Source organism: Salvelinus alpinus, chromosome 27, assembly GCF_045679555.1.
Source record: "Salvelinus alpinus chromosome 27, SLU_Salpinus.1, whole genome shotgun sequence".
NCBI lineage: Eukaryota > Metazoa > Chordata > Actinopteri > Salmoniformes > Salmonidae > Salvelinus > Salvelinus alpinus.
In genome coordinates, this window is record NC_092112.1 from 12,995,529 (window position 1) to 13,014,726 (window position 19,198).

Sequence of the window (19,198 nt, forward strand, 5' to 3'; positions counted from 1 at the left end):
AGCTGTTACTATAGAGACCTGTGACACTGATGACAGTTGACAACAAACAAACAATAGAATAGAACCAAACAGAGTCAGCTGTTACTATGGAGACCTGTGACACTGATGACAGTTGACAACAAACAACAGAATAGAACCATACAGAGTCAGCTGTTACTATGGAGACCTGTGACACTGATGACAGTTGACAACAACCAAACAACAGAATAGAACCATACAGAGTCAGCTGTTACTATGGAGACCTGTGACACTGATGACAGTTGACAACAACCAAACAACAGAATAGAACCATACAGAGTCAGCTGTTACTATGGAGACCTGTGACACTGATCACAGTTGACAACAAACAATAGAACCATACAGAGTCAGCTGTTACTATAGAGACCTGTGACACTGATGACAGTTGACAACAAACAATAGAACCATACAGAGTCAGGTGTTACTATAGAGACCTGTGACACTGATGACAGTTGACAACAAACAATAGAACCATACAGAGTCAGCTGTTACTATAGAGACCTGTGACACTGATGACAGTTGACAACAAACAAACAACAGAATAGAACCATACAGAGTCAGATGTTACTATGGAGACCTGTGACACTGATGACAGTTGACAACAAACAGACAACAGAATAGAACCATACAGAGTCAGATGTTACTATGGAGACCTGTGACACTGATGACAGTTGACAACAAACAATAGAACCATACAGAGTCAGGTGTTACTATAGAGACCTGTGACACTGATGACAGTTGACAACAAACATTTGAACCATGCTGAGTCAGCTGTTACTATTGAGACCTGTGACACTGATGACAGTTGACAACAAACAAACAACAGAATAGAACCATACAGAGTCAGATGTTACTATGGAGACCTGTGACACTGATGACAGTTGACAACAAACAAACAACAGAATAGAACCATACAGAGTCAGATGTTACTATAGAGACCTGTGACACTGTTGACAGTTGACAACAAACAATAGAACCATACAGAGTCAGCTGTTACTATAGAGACCTGTGACACTGATGACAGTTGACAACAAACAAACAACAGAATAGAACCATACAGAGTCAGATGTTACTATAGAGACCTGTGACACTGATGACAGTTGACAACAAACAATAGAACCATACAGAGTCATCTGTTACTATAGAGATCTGTGACACTGATGACAGTTGACAACAAACAATAGAACCATGCAGTCATCTGTTACTATAGAGACCTGTGACACTGATGACAGTTGACAACAAACAAACAACAGAATAGAACCATACAGAGTCAGCTGTTACTATGGAGACCTGTGACACTGATGACAGTTGACAACAAACAATAGAACCATGCAGAGTCAGCTGTTACTATGGAGACCTGTGACACTGATGACAGTTGACAACAAACAATAGAACCATGCAGTCAGCTGTTACTATGGAGACCTGTGACACTGATGACAGTTGACAACAAACAGACAATAGAATAGAACCATACAGAGTCAGATGTTACTATAGAGACCTGTGACACTGTTGACAGTTGACAACAAACAATAGAACCATACAGAGTCAGCTGTTACTATAGAGACCTGTGACACTGTTGACAGTTGACAACAAACAATAGAACCATACAGAGTCAGCTGTTACTATAGAGACCTGTGACACTGTTGACAGTTGACAACAAACAATAGAACCATACAGAGTCAGCTGTTACTATAGAGACCTGTGACACTGTTGACAGTTGACAACAAACAAACAACAGAATAGAACCATAAAGAGTCAGCTGTTACTATAGAGACCTCTGACACTGATGACAGTTGACGACAAACAACAGAATAGAACCATACAGAGTCAGCTGTTACTATAGAGACCTCTGACACTGATGACAGTTGACAACAAACAATAGAATAGAACCATACAGAGTCAGATGTTACTATAGAGACCTGTGACACTGATGACAGTTGACAACAAACATCCTGTACTTTGTGAGATATTTACATAACAGATGGTATGAAGCTGTTGTATGCAAGCCTTATTTGTTTGTAAGGGGGGAATCCACGTTTCATTCACATTACAAATTTAGTTAACAAATGAACTGCCATGTCTAATCGCAGACTGACTTCTTCAGGACATAATAGAACACACACACACAGGTAGGTAGGTAGAAGCACAAGCATTTCGCTACACTCGCATTAACATGTGTATGTGACCAATACCATTTGATTTGATTTCAGTAGGAGAGACCACACAGAGCTCTACATGTCTTAGTCTTAATGAGGTTTGGACGCTGCTCTCTTTGTCTGACATGGCTGAGTTCCTGGAAAAGGCTGTTCAGGCACTCTGTGACCCCATACTGCACACACACACACACACACACACACACACACACACACACACACACACACACACACACACACACACACACACACACACACACACACACACACACACACACACACACACACACACACACACACACACACACACACACACACACACACACACAGTCTTGTACAGCTAACCTTGTGGGGACATACAATTCAGTACCATTCAAAATCCTATTTTCCCTAACCCCTAACCCTAAACCTAAACCTAACCCGTACTCTTACCCTAACCCTAACCCTAACCTTAACCTTAACCCTAACCCTAACCCAAAAATCTAAACTTTATCCTAACCCTAAACCTAACCCTAGCTCCTAACCTTAATATTTAACTTTATTCTAACCCTAACACTAATTCTAACCTTAACTCTAAACCCCCTAGAAATAGCATTTGAACTTGTGGGGACTAACAAAATGTCCCCAGCTGGTCAACTTTTTGTTCGTTTACTATTCTTGTAGGGACTTCTGGTCCCCACAAGAATAGTTAAACACGTCCACACACACACACACACACACACACACACACACACACACACACACACACACACACACACACACACACACACACACACACACACACACACACACACACACACACACACACACACACACACACACACACACACACACACACACACACACACACACACACACACACACACACAAACAGGTTCTCTCTGCCAGTTTCCCTCTGTTTCCCACAGCCATTGCTTGCCTGTGGCATGGAGATTGGAGAGCCCAGTGTGTTGTACAGGAGATGGAGTGATGGGTTACAGTCATGGTGTATCATGTCAGACTGTGATCTGTGTTTGGTCTCTAATCTAAACAGTGTGGACAAAGCAGCCGTCAAAGCCACCACTGCCGCAGGTCACTTGACTCAGATTAAACACATCCCCACAGCCAGGTGTTTCTCATGAGCAGATCAGAGACCAACCTATTGTCGATAGGCAACATTCTACAAGTAAGAAAGGAGAAAACCTGTTTTAGTTATTGTATTTCTATCTGAAGATTGTGTACTTCTGAACGCAGCCCAGTGGTATAACAGCCTGACAGGAATGAGAAAAAGAGAGATGGAAAGGACTCTGAGAAATAGCATACAAATTAATGCTAACCAACCAACAACAAATCATTCTGCTGTGGGATAATTTTGAATGGCATTGAACCTTTCCCCCTAGAACCACGAGGCATGGTCAAAACACCCAAACACTACTACTAAGGACAACCAACCGAGTAAGACTCCCATTAGACAACTCCCTTTTTGGCCATCTCCACTCTGGATGTCTGTCGATTAGTGCATCATGTGAGAGGAATGCTAGCATCTCAGCCTCCTGTGTCTGATCAGCCATGGTTATATCCCAAATGGCACCCTATTCCCTTTATAGTGCACTACTTTTGACCAGGGCCCATAGGAAAGTAGTGCACTATATAGGGAATAGTGTTCCATTTGGGTCGCAAACCATGCCTCTGATTGGTCTGGATTCTGTGGCCAGAAACCACTGTACCGACACATAACTCTTCCACCAACATGGCAGAACATCACACAGCTCTCAGCTTCTCAGAACAGAGAGACGCTGTGTGATGTGAGAGGAGCTGAGGAAAGAAGTTCCTACGTAATATAAACACAATAACAGATATTATGCTCTGATGGCTGGACATTTCAGCCATCAGAGCAAAAGGGCTACTGTTTTCCTCGCTCCCCGTCGTGATCTCTAGGCGACTTGTGAAAAAGGAGCTGTAACTGCTTAAAAGGGGGGTTGGGAGTGTAGAAGGGGGGACATGGGGGGCAGAAGGGTTTGGGAGGGGGGGTTGGGAGTGTAGAAGGGGGGACATGGGGGGCAGAAGGGTTTGGGAGGGGGGGTTGGGAGTGTAGAAGGGGGGACATGGGGGGCAGAAGGGTTTGGGAGGGGGGGTTGGGAGTGTAGAAGGGGGGACATGGGGGGAAGAAGGGTTTGGGAGGGGGGGTTGGGAGTGTAGAAGGGGGGACATGGGGGGCAGAAGGGTTTGGGAGGGGGGGTTGGGAGTGTAGAAGGGGGGACATGGGGGGCAGAAGGGTTTGGGAGGGGGGGTTGGGGTGCATGAAAAGAAAGATTAGGGAGCAGAGATGATCACCTACTCTGTGTGTCCAACGGACTCCCTTGATAAAAGAAGGCATTCAAATTAGTGAGCAGTTTGTCAATGGCAGGGATATGACACACGTTAAATTGTTTAACGCTTTCACACTCAGATTCCTGACTGATTAACTGACGTTAGATGTTCAGATTGGGTCTTGTGAATAGTCTAGGGCAGGCTTCTATTTGACTTCCTGTGACCCTGGCCAATTAAAATTAAAGCCCAAATCACCTGTAGTGATAGGGAGAAAATGCTGCAAAGAGGAACATAGACAGGACATAGGGCTCAATGCAGGCCTATCAGCTGTTAGATGGAACATAGACAGGACATAGGGCCCAATGCAGGCCTATCAGCTGTTAGATGGAACATAGACAGGACATATGGCTCAATGCAGGCCTATCAGCTGTTAGATGGAACATAGAAAGGACATATGGCTCAATGCAGGCCTATCAGCTGTTAGATGGAACATAGAAAGGACATAGGGCCCGATGCAGGCCTATCATTTCACGGTAAGGTCTACATCTGTTGTATCCGTCACATGTGACAAATAAAATTAGATTTGATTTATAACCTTTACTGAATTTATTGTGTTCTTCCTTTTGCAGAAAAACATCCATGACTCCGTGAATGGCTGCCTCACACAGCAGAGAGATGTGTCTGCCTCACACAGCAGAGAGATGTGTCAGCCTCACACAGCAGAGAGATGTGTCAGCCTCACACAGCAGAGAGATGTGTCTGCCTCACACAGCAGAGAGATGTGTCTGCCTCACACAGCAGAGAGATGTGAGTCTGCTTCACACAGCAGAGAGATGTAAGTCTGCTTCACACAGCAGAGAGATGTGAGTCTGCTTCACACAGCAGAGAGATGTGAGTCTGCTTCACACAGCAGAGAGATGTGAGTCTGCTTCACACAGCAGAGAGATGTGAGTCTGCTTCACACAGCAGAGATATGTGAGTCTGCCTCACACAGCAGAGATATGTGAGTCTGCTTCACACAGCAGAGATATGTGAGTCTGCTTCACACAGCAGAGAGATGTGAATCTGCTACACACAGAAGAGAGATGTGAGTCTGCTTCAAACAGCAGAGAGATGTGAATCTGCTTCACACAGCAGAGATGTGAGTCTGCTTCACACAGAAGAGAGATGTGAGTCTGCTTCACACAGCAGAGATATGTGAGTCTGCTTCACACAGCAGAGATATGTGAGTCTGCTTCACACAGCAGAGATATGTGAGTCTGCCTCACACAGCAGAGATATGTGAGTCTGCTTCACACAGCAGAGATATGTGAGTCTGCTACACACAGAAGAGAGATGTGAGTCTGCTTCAAACAGCAGAGAGATGTGAATCTGCTTCACACAGCAGAGATGTGAGTCTGCTTCACACAGAATAGAGATGTGAGTCTGCTTCACACAGCAGAGAGATGTGAGTCTGCTTCACACAGCAGAGAGATGTGAGTCTGCTTCACACAGCAGAGACAGATATTTGTATGTCTGTTTTACACAGCAAACATGCATTTTTCTCCTTATCCATAAGCACTTCCTGCTCAAACAGTCTTAGTCTTGAATAACCTCAGAGAATTTCACTAAAACTACCTGACTGGATTTCCTACTAATGAACTCGACCTGTTTCCAAAATGGAGACTGAAGTCCCTATAACAAGCAGTTTTATGTAGATTAAATATTGTCCTAGAAATCCTTGTGCGTGTAAATGGAAATCTCTTAACCCTCTTACAGACTGGACTGGACTTGACACTGTGGGTGGTGGCATTTGTCTGAGAAAATCAGTTATTTCACAAGCTGTATGTATTTTAGAGTTATTTTCTATATAAAAGATGTTTAGCGAAAGAGAGGGGAGAATAGTTTGTTTGAGCAAAAGGAACATTGCATTTGGTTTTTTCCCTCCCTCCCATTCCACAGTTCTTTTCTTGAACTGTTAAATGACGGATTGTCACACAAAAAAAACATTGATACTTTGTAGCGTGGCACAAAGACATGACTCTTTTTAAGTTCCAGAAGTTGCATGATGTTCTTCTATAAGCAGCATGGCTACAGAACAATGTACAGTACTTCCTGATAGGCCTCAGCAAATAAACCCATACAGTATGTGCATGTATTATATCATTCCTTGTGTGTATGGAACTTCACCATGAAAATTCAGTAGTATAAAGGCCTATATAAAGACCTATTCTTTATTGTATAATGAGCACTATTGTTTAAAAGTAGCTGAATGATTTGTAATGGTTTTGTTCTAACAAGGCCTGGACTTACGGTCATGATGGTCATGTCACAAATTAAAACAAATAACTGTATTTTCTCATTCCTCATCCTTCTCTTCATTATTATAGGAGTTTTGGGAATCTTCATTGGACCATGGAGAACCGAGGAGAGACGTCTAATGGTCCGTCTACAGCTGTTAAGATGGTTGACATTGACTTCCTTGAAACTGTCATTTCATTCTGGACCTCTTCACAGGTACTGATGCCATGCCAACAGAGCTCTTCAGGCTCTGTGCTTCTGTTTACTAACTAAACGAGTCTGGGATGTGCTGTTTCACTGTTTTTATAGAAGGTAAGCCAAGAGTCAAATCTAATTTCCCAAACATTTCGGTTTAATATTGATTCGGTGCCCATAAAGGTCAAGGTCACATGGTAGATGACCTTGGATAAAGGACCATTCGTTTTGCACTTACGTTAGTTTCAGTTGGCCAGTTTATTGTAAAACTATTACATCAAAACATTTATGTAGCTACATACCAAATGAAATGGTAACTGTTTATTCAGCAGCTAAATTACGGTGATTGAGATCAATTTCCACCATTTGGGTTTGTTTCATTTGTGTCCCAAAGAGTCCGTCTTTGATTCTATTTATACTTACAATATCCAGGAAATGATCAGGGTCGGTTACAGCAGCTGAATAATACATAACCTCAGGGCTTGTCAAAATGGCATGCTCATTTCTGTGGCTGTCTGGGTCTAAAATCCAACATATTTCTAAATTTTTCATATAAAATTGGATGTAACTATTTTAAGTACCACTAACACACACACACACACACACACACACACACACACACACACACACACACACACACACACACACACACACACACACACACACACACACACACACACACACACACACACACACACACACTGTCTGAAATATGACAAATTCCATCAAATAAAATGCCATTAATATAAAGATAAATATTTGACTTGTGGGTTTAGTTCTATTAACCAAGCAGCAGACCAGAATGGCTGTTATTGTGTTTTTTCATAAATGGGAGGTATATTCAGTAAGTATTCCCCTAGCATAGCAGTCGTATAATAATAGACCTATAATAGACAGTCATTTGGCTGGTGCGAGAAGTCAAAAAGGAAAATAGGGTAGAAGTTCAATATTCACAATAACAGATAAATAAATGTGTATTTTTACGGCGCACAATTGGCCCAGCGTCTTCCGGGTTACGGTTTGGCTGGGGTAGGCCGCCATTGTAAATAAGAATTTGTTCTTAACTGACTTGCCTAGTTAAATAAAGGTTAAATAAAAAATAAATAATGTATGGTGGAGGAATTGTAAGCCTGTTGTATAAATGGTGTGTATAGACAGTATGGACAGTATATGAATAGAACATGTGTGTACAGTAGTAGTTATATAGGATGAGCCTTGACTAGTAGATAAAACAGTATATAAATAAGTGACCAGTGTTCATTAACTCGATCTATGTACATTGGGCAGCAGTCTCTAAGGTACAGGGTTGAGTAACGGGTGTTAGCCGCCTAGTAACAGTGACTAAGGTTCAGGACAGGGTACCGGGCAGAGGACGGCTAGTGATGACTGTTTAACAGTCTGATTGGCTGGAGATAGAAGCTGTTTATCAGTCTCCTGGTCCCAGCTTTGATGCACCTGTACTGTCTCTTCCTTCTAGATGGTAGCAGGATGAACAGGCCGTGGCTCAGGTGGCTGAGGTCCTTAATGATCTTCTTGCCCTTCCTGTGACACTGGGTGCTGTAGATGTCCTGGAGGGCAGGCAGTGTGCCACTGATGTTTGGTTGGGCTGACCACTCCACCCTCTGGAGAGCCATGCGGTTGCGGGTGATGTAGTTGCCGTACCAGGCGGTGATACAGCCTGACAGAATGCTCTCGATGGTGCATCTGTAGAAGTTTGTGAGGGTCTTAAGGGCCGAAATAAATGTATTCAGCTTCCTGAGGTTGAAGAAGAGCTGCTGCACCTTCTTCACCCCACTGTTGGTGTGGAGGGACAATTTCAGGTCATCAGCAATGTGCACGGCAAGGAACCTGAAGCTTTTGACCCTTTCCACTGCAGCCCTTTCGATGTAGATGGGGGCGTGCTCTCTCTGCTGTCTCCTATAGTCCACGATCAGCTCCTTTGTTTTGTTGATGTTGGCACCACTCCGCCAGGGCTCTCACCTCCTCCCTCTAGGCTGTCTCGTCATTGTTGGTAATCAGGCCTACCACTGCTGTCGTCAGCAAACTTGGTGACTGAGTTGGAGACTTCCTTAGCCACGCAGTCATGGGTGAACAGGGAGTACAGGAGGGGGCTGAGCATGCACCCCTGTAGGGCCCCCATGTTGAGGATCAGAGGTGGTGTTGAGGAGGTGTTGTTACCTACCTTCACCTGGGGTCAGCCCGTCAGGAAGTCCGGGTCCCCGTTTCACATGGAGGAGAAAGAGCTGTAATATAGCTAGCTATAGCAGCAGCATTCTCTGGTAGGTTGCAGTAGGTACATTTTTTTTCAACTGAAAGTTATTTACCAATGGACTGACAATTGTTTTAGTGTTGTGACGTAACACCATGTGTAAATACATATCTAACACTAGATGGAGAACTAGGACCAGACACTAAATGTCAGGTGTAGTTATACTTTTCGTCGCTAGACACCGCAAAAACTCCACTATTTTCACTGCCAATATCAATCCCATAATCCTTGCAAACGGTGTATTCATTTGAATGGCTCTGAACGTGAATTCAATTTGAAAAGCTAGCCAGACATTTGTTGCAGGTTTATACTTTACAGGTATCTCCTTACTACTTCCACGTGGACATACATTGCTGACGAGAGTCCTGACATTTCGCAAAATGTGACGGTTAGTAAAATAATGATTGCAATAACTGAATTAGTAGATAAATCACCTTTTTCCTTGCCATATGTTTCCTAGAAATAAAACTAGCCAACGTTAGCTAGCTGGCTGGCTAGCCACCCTTTGCTAGGCTATCTAGTCTTAGCTAGCAAGTTAGCTAACTTATCAATAGCAAGCAATATCTCCAATATTAGCTAGTCAAGCTAGCTACTTGTAAAGTTTGACACTTTATTCTTAGTTTTGAGCTCGCCAACTCAGTTAGCCTGACCAAGTTAAATGCTTTCCTGGACTAGCCAGCTAGTTAGGCCCATCACCATAGACGCTGTCACGGATCTCATTAATTTACTAACGTTAGCTATTAAAAATATCGCCTAGTCAGACCGTTAAGTTAACCTTTCCAGCTGGCTGGAGCATCATATTAGCCCGTTATTGTTTGCTAACAAGGGTCTCATTAACCGACTAAACTCTACGGTTAAATTGTTAGGGTTAAATCGGAGTTTAGTCGGATAGGGTCTAATTAACATGTCATTAGCGTGGCTGCTTTCTAACCATAGTCAAATGAACGTTAGCTATCTAGAAGAACGTTGTATTGCCACTCCGATAAAGATGAGTATTCCGACATTTTACTATCTCAACATTAGACTCGTAGTTACACTTAGTTAGATAGCTGCTTTACTTATATGTGTGTTCGTAGCTCATTGTTCTAGAAAGGTAGCTAGCTAGTGAGCATGCTGCTAGCTGACATTAGATCACACATTGCTGCGTACTCTGTGGGCTGGCAAGGTTAGTAACTTAGCTTTGCTAGCAAATGTGTACTTAGCTAGCAAGGTAAGATATCATGTAACAATGTTTGCTGCTTTGTAACATTTCTAGTTTGTTTGCTGTTAGTAGGTACGTAGTCGTAGGTTATGGTTGCCCATAGCCAACGCCTTGTCTTCGTTGTTAGTCTACTACGCTTAAGGGGAGTCTACTCCAAAGTAACGTTAATCTCAACTCCTTGCCCTGTCAAGCTTCGATTCCCCTAGTCTTCGACTGAGTATTTTTGCGGCGGAAACTAACGTTAGTTGCGGTAGGCTACTTCCCGAGAACAAACTGATCTTTCACAGCAAAGAAAGAGCGACATTAGCTGCTAGGGATAAAGAGAAGAGGGACACAGCCAGGGAGGCATAGGTAGGCATCTCGTTCATCAAGCAGACAGTCAGAACCGTACATCAGTTGGGCTATTCGCAATGCAGTATTAAGTAATTTATTGGCCTGCAATGTCTCGCGTAAGTTCACTTAAGTAGGGGCTATCAATGAGTAAGTAGGCTGAGCTATTCTACAGGCAACAGACCGAAGACACACGAGAGTTTCTCATAGTGAGGAGAAAGAGCAGGCGATGGAGAGAGGATCGGGCAGGCAGAATAGTCTATATATATATCTTGTAATCTGTTTATCTCAATGTCTTGTCTACAATGCCTTGTAAATTCACCCAAAAAATATATATATTAGGCTATCAATGAATATGGCTAAGCTATTCTTCAATGCATCCCTAGTGGCGCAGTGGTCTAAGGCACTGCATCTCAGTGCAAGAGGTATCATTGCAGTCCTTGGTTCGAATCCAGGCTGCATCACATCCGGCCGTGATTGGGAGTCCCATGGCAGCTCTCCACGAACAGGGTTGGAGAGTCCTGTCCTAGGCAGTAGATCGTGACGCAGGGCATCCCCGCTAAACTTTGGAGAAATGACAAGTTCTCTTTCTCATCCATAAACACCTTTTTTTTATTAATACGGTTCTCTAGTAATACTGTCCAAATAGGGCAAAGAATATCAGCGTGGAGAGCGCCGCGTCATCCCATGGGATCCATCAAGGTTGCACACAGCAGGAAGTATCACTGAAATATACTAGTGCATTGTTGGCAGGCGCTTGTTGACAATGCTAGCTTAGCTTAATGTTACAGGCACAGTGTATTGAAATCCGCCATTTTTTAATTTAAACCAACTTGTTCCCCTGTAGCTTGTTGAGGCATAGTTGTCCTATGAACTAGTAGTAGCACTGTCATCAGTTAAACGCAGCTTGTTAATATAAGGAGATTTTGTGACCAGGTCATGAACCCCTACAAGCACAGCATACACCAGACTTCCATTATCACCGCAACGCCTGCTGTGACGGACGCATACAGTTAATTCGGAAAGTATTCAGACTAGAGGTCGACCGATTAATCGGAATGGCCGATTTTTATTAGGGCCGATTTCAAGTTTTCATAACAATCGGAAATCGGTATTTTTGGACACCGATTTGGCCGATTTTTATTTCTTTTATTTTTTACTACACCTTTATTTAATCTTTATTTAACTAAGCAAGTCAGTTAAGAACACGTTCTTATTTTCAATGACGGCCTAGGAACGGTTGGTTAACTGCCTCGTTCAGGGGCAGAACGACAGATTTTCACCTTGTCAGCTCGGGGGATTCAATCTTGCAACCTTACAGTTAACTAGTCCAACGCTCTAACCACCTGCCTCTCATTGCACTCCACGAGGAGACTGCCTGTTACGCGAATGCAGTAAGCCATGGTAAGTTGCTAGCTAGCATTAAACTTGTCTTATAAAAAAACATCAATCAATCAATCATAATCACTAGTTAACTACACATGGTTGATGATATTACTAGTTTATCTAGCGTGTCCTGAGTTGCATATAATCGATGCGGTGCGTATCGTTGCTCCACTGTGTACCTAACCATGAACATCAATGCCTTTCTTAAAATCAATACACAGAAGTATATATTTTTAAACCTGCATATTTAGCTCAAAGAAATCCAGGTTAGCAGGCAATATTAACCAGGTGAAATTGTGTCGCTTCTCTTGCGTTCATTGCACGCAGAGTCGGTGTATATGCAACAGTTTTGGATGCCTAATTTGCCAGAATTGTATGTAATTATGACATAACATTGAAGGTTGTACAATGTAACAGGAATATTTAGACTAATGGATGCCACCCCTTAGATAAAATACAGAACGTTTCCGTATTTCACTGAAAGAATAAACGTCTTGTTTTCGAGATGATAGTTTCCGGATTCAACCATATTAATGACCTAAGGCTCGTATTTCTGTGTGTTATTATGTTATAACTAAGTCTATGATTTTATATTTGATAGAAGAGTCTGAATGAGCGGTGGTAGGCAGCATTCATTCAAACCGCACTTTCCACCATTTGCCAGCAGCTTTTCGCAATGCTTAAAGCACAATTTATGACTTCAAGCCTATCATCTCCCGAGATTAGGCTGGCAATACTGAAGTACCTATTAGAACATCCAATAGTCAAAGGTATATGAAATACACATGGTATAGAGAGAGAGTCCTATAATAACTACAACCTAAAACGTCTTACCTGGGAATATTGAAGACTCATGTTAAAAGGAACCACCAGCTTTCATATGTTCTGAGCAAGGAACTTAAATGTTAGCTTTTTTACATGGCACATGTTGCCCTTTTACTTCTCCAGCACTGTTTTTGCATTATTTAAACCAAATTTAACATGTTTTATAATTTATTTGAGACTAAATTCATTTTATTTATGTATTATTAAGTTAAAATAAGTGTTCATTGTAAATTCAGTATTATTGTAATTGTCATCATTACAAATGTGTGTGTATATGTCAGCATTTTTTGGTCCTCCAATAATCGTTATCGGTGTTGAAAAATCATAATCAATTGACCTCTACTCAGGTGCATCCTGTTTCCATTGATCATCCTTGAGATGTTTCTACAACTTGATTGGAGTCCACCTGTGGTAAATTCAATTGATTGAACATGATTTGGAAAGGCACACACCTGTCTATATAGCGTCCCACAGCTGACAGTGCATGTCAGAGCAAAAACCAAGCCATGAGGTCGAAGGAATTATCCGTAGAGCTACAAGACAGAATTTTGTCGAGGCACAGATCAAATAACTTAATTTTGTCACATACCGAATACAGCAGGTGTAGGTAGACCTTAGAGTGAAATGCTTACTTACAAGCCCTAACCAACAATGTAGTTAAAAAAATACCTTTAAAAATATATATATTTTTTTTAAAGAATAAGAAATCAAAGTAACAATTTAAAGAGCAGCAGTAAAATAATAGTAGCGAGGCTATATACAGGGGGTACCGGTACAGAGTCAATGTGCGGGGGCACCGGTTTGTCAAGGTAATTTAGGTAGAGCTATTAAAGTGACTATGCATTGATAATAACAGAGTAGCAGCAGTGTAAAAGGGGGGCAATGCAAATAGTCTGGGTAGCCATTTGATTAGGTGTTCAGGAGTCTTATGGCTTGGGGATAGAAGCTGTTTAGAAGCCTCTTGGACCGAGGCTTGGCACTCTGGTACCGCTTGCTGTGCGGTAGCAGAGAGAACAGTCTATGACTAGGGTGGCTGGAGTCTTTGACACGTTTTAGGGCCTTCCTCTGACACTACCTGGTATAGAGGTCCTGGATGTGAGGAAGCTTTACCCCAGTGACGTACTGGGCCGTACGCACTACCCTCTGTAGTGCCTTGCAGTCGGAGGCCAAGCAGTTGCCACCTGGGAAAAGTTACCAAAACATTTCTGCAACGTTGAGGGTCCCCAAATACACAGTGGCCTCCATCATTCATAAATGGAAGAAGTTGGGAAACAACAAGACTCTTCCTAGAGCTGGCTGCCCAGCCAAACTGAGCAATCGGGGGAGAAGGGCCTTGATCAGGGAGGTGACCAAGAACCTGATGGTCATTCTGACCGCGCTCCAGAGTTCCTCTGTGGAGGTGGTTGTCCTTCTGGAAGGTTCTCCCATCTCTTCAGCACTCCACCAATCATGCTTTTATGGTAGTGGCCAGACGGAAGCCGCTCCTCAGTAAAAGGCATATGATAGCCCGCTGATTAAACCAAAATGGAACTCTTTGGCCTGAATGCCATGCGTCACGTCTGGAGGAAACCTGGCACCATGCCTATGATGAAGCATGGTGGTGGCAGTATCATGCTGTGGGGATGTTTTTCAGCGGCAGGGACTGGGAGACTAGTCAGGATCGAGGGAAAGATGAACGGAGCAAAGTACAGAGATCCTTGATGAAAACCTCCTCCAGAGCACTCAGGACCTCAGACTGGGGCGAAGGTTCACCTTCCAACAGGACAACAACCCTAAGCACACAGCCAAGACAACTCAGGAGTGGCTTCGGCACAGGTCTCAATGTCCTTGAGTGGTCCAGCCAGAGCCCGGACTTGAACCCGATCAAACATCTCTGGAGAGACCTGAAAATAGCTGTGCAGCAATGCTCTTTATCCAACCTGACAGAGCTTGAGAGGATCTGCAGAGAAGAAGGGGAGAAACTCCCCAAATACAGGTGTACCAAGCTTGTAGCATCATACCCAAGAAGACTTGATGCTGTAATCACTACCAAAGGTGCTTCAACAAAGTACTGAGTAAAGGGTCTGAATACTTATGTAAATTTGATATTTCAGTTTTTTTATATTTTTAATACATTTGCACACAAACACATTTGCGTTGTGATTATGGGGTTTTGTGTGTAGCTTGGGGGGGGGGCAATTTTAATCAATTTTAGAATAAGCCTGTAACGTAACGATGTGGGGGGGAAATCAAGGGGTCTGAATACTTTCCGAATGCACTGTATGTCTTGTGGTGTACCTCATCTTTTGAGTGGGTTGATAATATGGCATGATGTTCTGTGCACTATGAATGCATCACCTTTTTACACTGTCGACTACGTTTTTATTTCTCTCCAATAGTGTCTCTTACTATGGCCTCTGGAAGTCATGATAGGCAAAGCAGGGAATTCCAACAGCTCAACCAGGACAAACCTCATGAATTTCTCCATCACATCAGCAACCACTCTGCAGCTGACAAGAATATGAAGGAGGTGAGTGGATTTCAAGGTGGGAAGTGTACAACTTGGTACCCAATTTGCATCCCGGTTCTCCACTCCTCCCCCCCCCCACACTGTGCACTTGCACAATCCCTGTCATTGAAATAAAAGCATTAAATTGTTGTAAGCATTGTCTAGAAAGAGTTTTCACCATTTGTTAAAATCTGACGCCGATCGTGTAAATGCACACAGTGTGGAGAATCGGGATCATACAGTGATTCTGTTATGAATATGAACCAAGAGGTGTTTACTAACCTTAGTCAAACATTTCTCTTTTCAAGAAAACTGTACGTTTGTATCGCTTATCCTTTTTTGTTTTAGGTGTTTTTTTTAAATAAGGAAGAAATAGATAAAGACCGGTGAGTTTTCCAGTTCTATGTAGATCTAATGCACAAGCTGCCTTTCCTAGCATTGCAGTTACAGCTGCTCAGTCACTGGGGAAAATCTAACCATCGAAACACATTTCCATCTTTTCCCAAGCACTTCTCCAAACACTACCATAGTGTCTAGTCTCCTAACTAACCAGTATCAAGACAATATCCTTTAAAAAAAAATATATATATTTAAAAAAATAAAAAATAAACTGGACTCCTCCTTTCCTCCCCAACAGATTTCCCGTGAGTCGCGGTGCACACATCTCCGGCAAAGCGAAACAAGTGTCTGTGTGCTACAAGAGGAAGTGTTCGTTGTCAGGTCACAGTGTAGTGGTGAGCTCCGGCGTGCGCCACAGAGCGCCCCCCGCAGGTCGGGCTGTCTGTGACATGGCCAACAAGGAGAATGAACTGACCTGCCCAGAGGAAGTGCAGGCCATACATTACAATGACAACTGCGTTTTCCCCGTAAACTCTGTAGCAGAAGCAGGCTCCAAGATGGCAGGGCCGGGAAACAAGTGCAGTGATTACTTCACTGAGGTGAGATGCTACCAGCCTTCCCCAATTCACTCCCTACCCTGGCCCCCTGGATCCTTTGATGTTTGTACACCTTTGATCAATGATCATTGGGACGGATCACTTCTGTACCTCATACTGTCCATTCCCACCGTCAAACCGTTGCCCCCTGCGCTCTAGGCACCCTCTGAGAGGGTTGGAATTGTCACCATATTCCCAATACCTCTCCAATCCTTGCACACTGGGATAGATCGGTAGACCCCTGTTTATTGGGAAGAAAGTGTCATTCTCTTTTCTGAGACAATTCAAGTGTTTTCTGTTTGATCCTTTTAGCTTTTTGAAGTGGATTGTATTGACTTGTTTTGTCATGCCCCCCCCCCCCCCTGCCTTGTGGGTATCTTTCCTGACCAGCTATCGAAGGATCATGACGCAATGACACACGTGCTTTTTGGGAGGAAGCTCCGATTAAATGTAGCTCTGACACTATGGCGAAGAAACGCCAGCGAACTAGTGGCATACTTGATCAGGTAGGAACAGACTCATCTATCTTCCTGCCCACATACCGTTAATGATTTAATCAACATATTTACGTCCAATAAACACTGTTCCGTAGAATTGAAGACACAGGTGTGCTTCTTGACTGCCTGCCAGTTATAACGAAAAAGTGAGTATCCCAGTTGAATTTAAACATGATAATGTATGGCTGTGATGAGTGAACTTCAGACACAAATTAATACACGTGTCACTTGTTTTTGCTTCTGTAGCCTTCAAGATGAAGTGCCGTGCATATCACTGGGCTGCTGTGTAGACCTCCTGCCACAAGTCAAAACCATCCTCGCCAGTAAATATGAAGAGTAAGTTCAACTGTGGAATTTTTATTTATTTTTATTTGACCAGATAAGTTGACACAGAACACATTCTCATTTACAGCAATGACATGTAGTTGCTGCTGCTGTATAAGTACATGTGGGATCCACCTAAATTATAATTTTGTTCTGTTCTTTTACCAGACACTTGATTGTGGGTTTACACTGGATTCAGTCTGTCATTAAGAAATGGTGGCCAGAACTCTCCACAAACAGCAATAGCCTGCAGGACAGCTGCTCAGAGGACAGGTATATTAACATCTTTTCATATTTTGGTGTTTGGTTTCTTTAACATTTTATATAATATTTACCAAACTTCCTCTTTCTCCGGACAGCACAGTTACGGTCTTGGTGGCAGCGCACATAGAAGGCTCTGCGTGATTTTGCTACAAGCCTAATTTGACTTACGTCTGTTTACAGGAACCTCCAAGTCATGAAGCAGCAGCTGAAGGAATTGTGGGAAGAAGGACCCCGGTTAAGTTTAGTCCCAGGAACTACAGGAGAGATGGCAAAGGTATGGTGTCATGGCGACCCTTCATGTTATTTATCCGTTGTCTTCATTCATCCCAGGCCATTGGCTCTAGATATGGGGGTGGGGACCACAACAAAAATCTGAACTCATCCGGAGGGGCCTCCGTAAGCTTGCAGATCTGTATACCCAAATCCGTACCCACACATGTCAGTCAGAGCCGGCCCTAGCTTTTCAGGGGCCCTAAGTTAACATTTTGTTAAGGGCCCCCCCCACCTGACGAGCAAAACATTTTAATCTGGGGGCCTACAAAACAGGCCGTCAGTTGCCCATCCCTGGTCTAGATTGACATTTGACAAGTCGTCTCTCACCGGTCTCTTCTCTCTCAACAGGCCATTGAGTCTTACTTATTACAACTACACTGACCAATCAGTCAATGTAGCACTGAGGAAGCGACCACTACTGCCGGATAGAGCTGTGTTTTTAAACGTTACCTGGAGCCAGTGACACTAAAGACAAGACAATGCTCCACACACCCGACAGAAACCCTGTTCTATTATATGGGGATTGATGGCCTGAGCAATTCAGACCACTTCCGCACTCAATCACAGCTGCAGAGACACTTACAGAAGGAGGGAGGAAGGAGCCTTTTCTCTTTGCAAAACCAGGAATGACTACTTCACATTGAAGTGGATCGACGTCTTGCTACGGGGCAATTCTTCAGTCGACCTCCATGAGACTTGGCAAGAAAGGCACCCTTATTTCCTATGTAGCAACAGGTGGACTCCAATCTGGACTCCAATCTGACCGGAATGGGGGTGCCATTTCAGACGCGCGCTGAGACTGGGTCTTGGCCGCTCTGTGACGTGCCACGTTCTCTCTCTCCACCACAGCCGCTCTTCCTCACCATGGTGTGTAAACCTACAAAGATCATGGATGTAACATAATGCATGCCCCTTCCTTGTTTTAATACTTCTTGATTCTTCCACTCATGTCCTGAATGAAGAACTTGTAACTGCTGTGGTCTTAAGTTATGAGAGCTCTTCTTGTTTTGTGTTTTTTTCCTGTTCATGAATGATGTTTGACTGTAAAAGTGTAAATACAGTGACTCTTTTAATCATCTTTAAAATAAATTTGCTAAAATCTGTCTTGAATGATTTTATTTATATTTTAGTTTTTTAAATGGTGGGCACTTGATATTCGTGTTATTCCCATGGTTATACAGTGCCTTCAAAAAGTATTCACACCTTTTGACTTACTACACATTTTGTGTTACAGCCTGAAATGTATAATTTTTCTTACCCATCTACTCACAATACCCCATAATGACAGTGAAACATGTTTAGATTTTTTGCTAATATGTTAAAAATGAAATACAGAAATCTCTTTTACATAAGTATTCACACACCTTTGCTGTGACACTTCATAATGAGCTCCACTTTCCTTCGATCATCCTTGACGTTTGCTACAACTTGATTGGAGTCCACCTGTTGCCAATTCAATTGTTTAGACGTG

General features: G+C 43.0%; 1 protein-coding gene across 1 annotated transcript; it reads left to right on the forward strand.

Moving 5' to 3' along the window:
* Positions 1 to 9,341: 9,341 nt before the first annotated feature.
* LOC139555979 (KATNB1-like protein 1) lies at positions 9,342 to 18,830 on the forward strand. Its single transcript, XM_071369412.1, has 10 exons — positions 9,342 to 9,592; positions 15,325 to 15,455; positions 15,783 to 15,820; positions 16,072 to 16,372; positions 16,760 to 16,875; positions 16,962 to 17,012; positions 17,113 to 17,202; positions 17,359 to 17,463; positions 17,635 to 17,728; positions 18,076 to 18,830. Exons 2-10 carry the CDS (start codon positions 15,336 to 15,338, stop codon positions 18,106 to 18,108), a joined length of 948 nt encoding a protein of 315 aa, XP_071225513.1. The 5' UTR covers positions 9,342 to 9,592; positions 15,325 to 15,335; the 3' UTR covers positions 18,109 to 18,830.
* The last annotated feature ends 368 nt before the right edge of the window (positions 18,831 to 19,198 follow it).

What these genes read in the sequence shown, in the direction of transcription:
- LOC139555979 (XM_071369412.1), top strand. Translation starts at nt 15,336, where the DNA reads ATGGCCTCTGGAAGTCATGATAGGCAAAGCAGGGAATTCCAACAGCTC. An exon ending in CTGCCAGTTATAACGAAAAA is followed by an intron (nt 17,013 to 17,112) that starts GTGAGTATCCCA and finishes TTGCTTCTGTAG; the next exon opens with CCTTCAAGATGAAGTGCCGT. An exon ending in GACAGCTGCTCAGAGGACAG is followed by an intron (nt 17,464 to 17,634) that starts GTATATTAACAT and finishes GTCTGTTTACAG; the next exon opens with GAACCTCCAAGTCATGAAGC.